Source organism: Salvelinus sp. IW2-2015, linkage group LG37, assembly GCF_002910315.2.
Source record: "Salvelinus sp. IW2-2015 linkage group LG37, ASM291031v2, whole genome shotgun sequence".
Taxonomy (NCBI): domain Eukaryota; kingdom Metazoa; phylum Chordata; class Actinopteri; order Salmoniformes; family Salmonidae; genus Salvelinus; species Salvelinus sp. IW2-2015.
The window spans coordinates 2,959,022-2,964,655 of NC_036876.1; the positions used below are offsets into that span (position 1 = coordinate 2,959,022).

The 5,634-nt window shown below is 45.6% G+C and overlaps 1 protein-coding gene across 2 annotated transcripts; it reads right to left on the reverse strand.

The window, feature by feature from the left end:
- Positions 1-278: 278 nt before the first annotated feature.
- On the reverse strand, positions 279-5,352 carry LOC111960404 (beta-1,4-glucuronyltransferase 1). Of its 2 annotated transcripts, XM_023982391.2 has the most exons (3): positions 3,448-5,352; positions 1,485-1,685; positions 279-1,157 (listed from the first exon to the last, which is right to left on the reverse strand). In XM_023982391.2, the coding sequence occupies exons 1-2, from the start codon at positions 4,552-4,554 to the stop codon at positions 1,494-1,496; spliced, it is 1,299 nt and encodes a 432-aa protein (XP_023838159.1). In that variant the 5' UTR covers positions 4,555-5,352; the 3' UTR covers positions 279-1,157; positions 1,485-1,493. The 2 variants fall into 2 exon arrangements, with proteins under 2 accessions (XP_023838159.1, XP_023838158.1); XM_023982390.2 differs by having other exon boundaries at positions 279-1,685; positions 3,448-5,350.
- Between the last annotated feature and the right edge of the window lie 282 nt (positions 5,353-5,634).

Below are 5,634 nucleotides of genomic sequence, written 5' to 3' on the forward strand. Positions count from 1 at the left end.
AAATCTACTGGATTGACGTACTCAGGAACTTGATGTAGAATCAACAGAACAAGAACTGCAGTCCTACATGATGAATCCTCTGAACAGAGAACCTCTACTCCACTGCCCTCTGCTGGTTTGTGTTGCTACTACACATAAATGTGTGCCAAAAAAAACGGTCTACATAGCAAATTGAAATGGTCCCAAAATATTTTGATCGTTTTAAATAATGTAGTAACATAGTTCAGTCTGCCAATTAACTTTTAGGACATTTAATGAAAAGCAATTTAAGAATGAAGTTAAAGTTTTCGTTGTATTTTAATAGGAAACCAAACAAACCATTGACATTTACTTTCGGACAACTTGAACCATTCTCAGGTCAGGGAGAAAACATTACATTTGAAAAATATCTCACTAATATGTAAACTTTCAAAATGTAATTAAAAATGTTCTCCCAAATAACTAAAAATAACATTTATTAGTGGTGGAGTACGGAGTTTCTCTGTGCTACAGTAAGTTCTTCACAGGTCTAACAAGTCAGTCCCCATCTATGCAGAAAATAGTAATACTGTACCATATTTTCACAACGCCAAATATCCAGGATGCAGACTATGGGTAGGTCCCGATTGGCACCCTATTGTTCTATTAGTAGTCTATAGGGAATAGGGTGCCATTTGGGACGGATGCTAGGGCCTACATACTGTACGTGACCAGAACAGCTGATCACCTTTAAGAAAACAACATCAGTGTTCACAAAACTCTTTACACTTCAAATATTCGCAAACCATAAAAATCTAATCCTTTATAAATAAGTGAGCCTTTCAATTAAATAGAGTATCTATGTCAGTAGTAGTGAATAACATGTGTATTATCCATTGCTTTTACAGTCTCTCTAAACATTCATCAGTGTTTGTTAAACCTGCAGGTATTAAATAACTTTTTCCAGTTAACACGCTGGTATCATAACAGTGGTAGACCCAGACCACTCACTCTTTCCCGCTACATAGACTGCATCTCAACATGGTAGTGTCCCAACTTATATAGAGCAAGGTCATATTTACTAAATATTCTGTGTCACAAATGCTCTGCAAGTAAAAAGTTTCAATGTTTTGTTCTCCATGGGCTGGATGAAGGTCAGAGGGCACTGGAAACCACTGGAAATGATAGGACCACCCTCACTGTAAATACATAGGTAACGATGATGATTTAGAAACCCTAGTAGAGTCAGGTGTCTCTCCAGGGGTTGAACGACAGAAAAATGAGCAGGAATTGAGGGACCAGACTGGTTCATGTTGTAGTGTAGTGAGTCATTTGATGATTTCTTGCTGGACAGAAGTCTTGTGAACTTACAGGACTGCTGAACTCCAAATCAACCCCTAGAGCCAGACCGTACTATGTTGGCTTGGATATCCTCCCTAGCACGATTCCAGCAACTACGGTGGCTGCGTAACCAGGCCAACCCATTGATTTAAGGTATAGTGTCAATCAGGCACCAGTGTTCTCACCTGGTCTCCTCAGCAGCGTCGAGGGGAGGAGGGGTACTTGGCCTTCAGGCCCTCCTTGAAGCTGCGGAAGAGCAGGCGGTTTCTTCGGTTCTCCTCGTCCTTCCTGCTGTGGAACTCGCCCTGAACTTTGAACCCTTTGTGCACCACGAAGGCAGAGTTCAGCACGGAGAACCTGTAGCCTGCCACATGGAGCTCACAGGCCTGGGGAGAGGAGAAGAGGCGGAAGAGAGGGGGGAGAAGAGGTAATGGGGATAAATACTTTATTCAGCTAAAAGTTATATTATTTTAGTATAATGTACAGTGCCTTCAAAGTATTCAGACCCCTAGACTTTTTTCACATTTTGTTATTCTAAAATGTATTTGTTTTCCCCCCCTAATCAATCTACACAATACACCATAATGACAAAGCAAAAACCTTTTTTCAATAAAAACTGAAATATCACATTTACATAAGTATTCAGACCCTTTACTCAGTACTTTGTTGAAGCACCTTTGATAGCGATTACAGCATCGAGTCTTCTTGAGTATGACGCTACAAGCATGGCACACTTGTATTATGGGAGTTTCTCCCATTCTTCTCTGCAGATCCTCTCAAGCTCTGTCAGGTTGGATGGGAAGCATTGCTGCACAGCTATTTTCAGGTCTCTCCAGAGATGTTCGATCGGGTTCAAGTCCGGGCTCTGGCTGGGTCACTCAAGGACATTCAGAGACTTGTCCCGAAGCCACTCCTGCGTTGTCTTGGCTCTGTACTAAGAGTCATTGTCCTGTTGGAAGGTGAACATTCGCCCTAGTCTGAGGTCCTGCGCGCTCTGGAGCAGGTTTTCATCAAGGATCTCTGTACTTTGCTCCATTAAACTTTCCCTCGATCCTGAATAGTCTCACAGTCCCTGCCGATGAAAAACATCCCCACAGCTTGATGCTGCACCGCAGGGATGGTGCCAGTTTTCCTCCAGACATTACGCTTGGCATTCAGGCCAAAGAGTTCAATCTTGTTTCTCATGGTCTGAGAGACTTTAGGTGCCTTTTGGCAAACTCCAAGTGGGCTGTCATGTTTCTTTTACTGAGGAGTGGCTTCTGTCTGGCCACTCTACCATAAAGGCCTGATTGGTGGAGTGCTGCAGAGATGGTTGTCCTTCTGGAAGGTTCTCCCATCTCCACAGAGGAACTCCAGAGCTCTGTGTCAGAGTGACCATCGGGTTCTTGGTCACTTCCCTGACCAAGGCCCTTCTCCCCCCATTTTCTCAGTTTGGCCAGGCAGCCAACTCTAGGAAGAGTCTTGGTGGTTCCAAACTTCTTCCATTTAAGAATGGAGGCCACTGTGTTTTAGAGGACCTTCAACACTGCCAAAATGTTTTGGTACCCTTCACCATATCTGTGCCTCGACACAATCCTGTCTGAGCTCTACGGAAAATTCCTTCAACCTCATGGCTTGGGTTTTGCTCTGACATGTACTGCCAACTGTGGGACCTTATATAGACAGGTTGTGTCTTTCCAAATCATGTCCAAACAATTGAATTGACCACAGGTAGACTCAAATCAAGTTGTAGAAACATCTCAAGGATGACCAATAGAAATAGGATGTACCTGAGCTCAATTTCGAGTCTCCTAGCAAAGGGTCTGAATAATTATGTAAATAAGGTATTTCTGTTTTTCGTTTAATAAATTTAATAAAATGTCTAAAAACCTGTTTTCGCTTCATCATTATGGGGTATTGTGTGTAGATTGATGAGGATTTTTAAAATATATTTTAGAATAAGGCTATCACATAAAATGTGAAAAAAGTCAAGTGGTCTGAATACTTTCCAAAGACACTATATATTTTACTGCAGTGCAAGGGTTTCTGCAGTGTACGGTGTCAGTTGATGTAATGAAGCCCTAACTGTGTGCAACCATACACACACACGTGCCACGTCTCCACTGCAATCTAAGAGTGCCCGGTTACCCGTATCCATACAATACATACCTGGCTGATGCGGTTGAAGCCGTACTGCCTGAAGTTCTCGTCGTACAAGGGCACGGTGCGGTGCCCAATGTAGAAGGGCTCCCAGGGGTCCACCCAGGATAATGTATAGGCCACGTCCAGGGGCCCCAAACCCTGGCTGTGTCTGTTCACCCACTGAGAGTAGTTTGTGGGGGCCTGGCACCGCGGGCATAGCTCCTCGTAGAAGGGCCTCACCTCGCCCACCTGGTACAGCTGCACCAGCTCCGACTTGGTGGCGGGCATCTTGCGTACGTGGCGGATCTCGAAGGCGGGCAGCACGAAGACCTCGTCCGTGGCGGGTTCACGTCTCATGACCAGCGCCAGGAACTGCTGGTGGAGGTCAGCACTGGGCGCCATGTCGATGTCAATGACCAGGATGTAGTTGGCTTCCGTGCCGCCGCGGGCAACGTTCCGAAGGAGATTATTCGGGTAGGAGACGTTTCCGTTTCCACCGATGGCGTAGTTCTGGTATTTGTCTCGGTGCGTCTCGAGCCTGGCGAACACAGCGGCACAGTCCTCAAGCCCGGTAAAATGCTCCCGGTCCTGCTCTGGGAAACTAGCCATCTGCCCAGAGTGGCACACCAAGTGAAAGTCCACCAAGGCCTGGATCTGAGGGCAGAAGATGGTGAGGGCGTAGACCAGGGCTGTGGCAAACTTGACATCTTGGCCATGAGCGAATATGGCCACAGAGAGCGGGTTTTGCCACCTTTCCACCAAAGAATTCAGGTGGTGCAAGTTGTTGATGGATGTGTGCGTTGCTAAGGCCAAGAYGTGKGAGCTMGCATCCYCTCCWMMRTTCTGATTGGTYGAGAAATCGCTTTTGATCAAGTTCTTGTACACGCGGTATTGTCCGCTGGGATCAAAGATACCCCCTGTGGACAGAGAGTACCTGAGACGCTCTTTCCGTGAGTTTTTCTCCGGGTTGGCATTTTTCTTGCCAGAGCTCCCGAAGAGCTCTGAGTATCGGTAGCGCTGCTGCTTACCGTGCAGTTTCGATAGGAAGGAGAGATAGATCATTTGTAAGAGTGCAACAAGCACCAGAGCGCCGAGCACCACTTTGAACGCTGAACATTTCTTAGATAAATGCATTCCCGACCATTACATGTACACCACATGCAGCATGTCAAAAATACTTGAGCAATATGCCCCAGGAAGGTATCAAATCTACCACTGCTAGCTAGCTAGTTAGCTACAAGGCGCTAGCTAACTAATTTGGCAATTTGGGTACGTGGGGGAGCTCGACTATCTCGTGTCGTTGACACCACGCAGTGCTGCCACAGGGTTCGATTTTAGATCGTGAAATCATTGTACGTGCCTCCTTCATATCTGATGCTTTGCGGTTCTGTCAATCTCATAGCGTTTCAGCAACATCAACAAGACGTTAGGACGTGTTTTTCTTCTTCGGTGGGGTTTATCAGCAGTTGGCATCCAACTTTGTGGTGCATTACCGACACCTACTGTATTGGAGTGTGGGACAGGGGGAAACGAAATCCTACATGCCAGCCCCGTTGCTCTTAAAAATATTAAATATGTGTGACTATATCTAATGACGTTCTACTCAATAAACTAAACTAATTTCCTGTATCCCCTTCTCCCTCATACTAGATCTCAGCCTCTCTCTTTCCCTCTGATACTGCCCACACTGTAGCAATACATGCTCCAAGGTATATGTTTCCTGGTAATAATCACATTTTCCTGTTGGATGCTTTCCTATCACATTTAAGTTCTTATTAAACTAGCTGTGTCCCACCCTTAATCTTGTAAAAATAGCCTCCTCTTTTCTGTCCCTTCCTGCCGTCCTCCCCGACTTTCCTCTGTACTTGAAATAAATGCCTTCCCTTAGTATCTGTAGTCTCTCCAACACTTCTAGATCAACTACTGGAGGCAGGAGTAGCCATGGTGGATTTACAGGAATAGCTACCGTTGGACTAAACTCCCTTGCATACAGTCCCATCTCCTTCACCTGGGTATCACCCACCCACCCAAAGCTTGTGTTCTGTCTTCGCCAATTCCAATTCCTCCTTTGGCCGCTTTTCCTTCCTGCTCTCTGCTGCCAATGACTGGAACGAATTGCAAAAATCACTGAAGCTGGAGACCCATATCTCCCTCACTAACTTTAAGCACCAGCTGTCAGAGCAGCTCACAGATCATTGTACCTGTACATTGCCC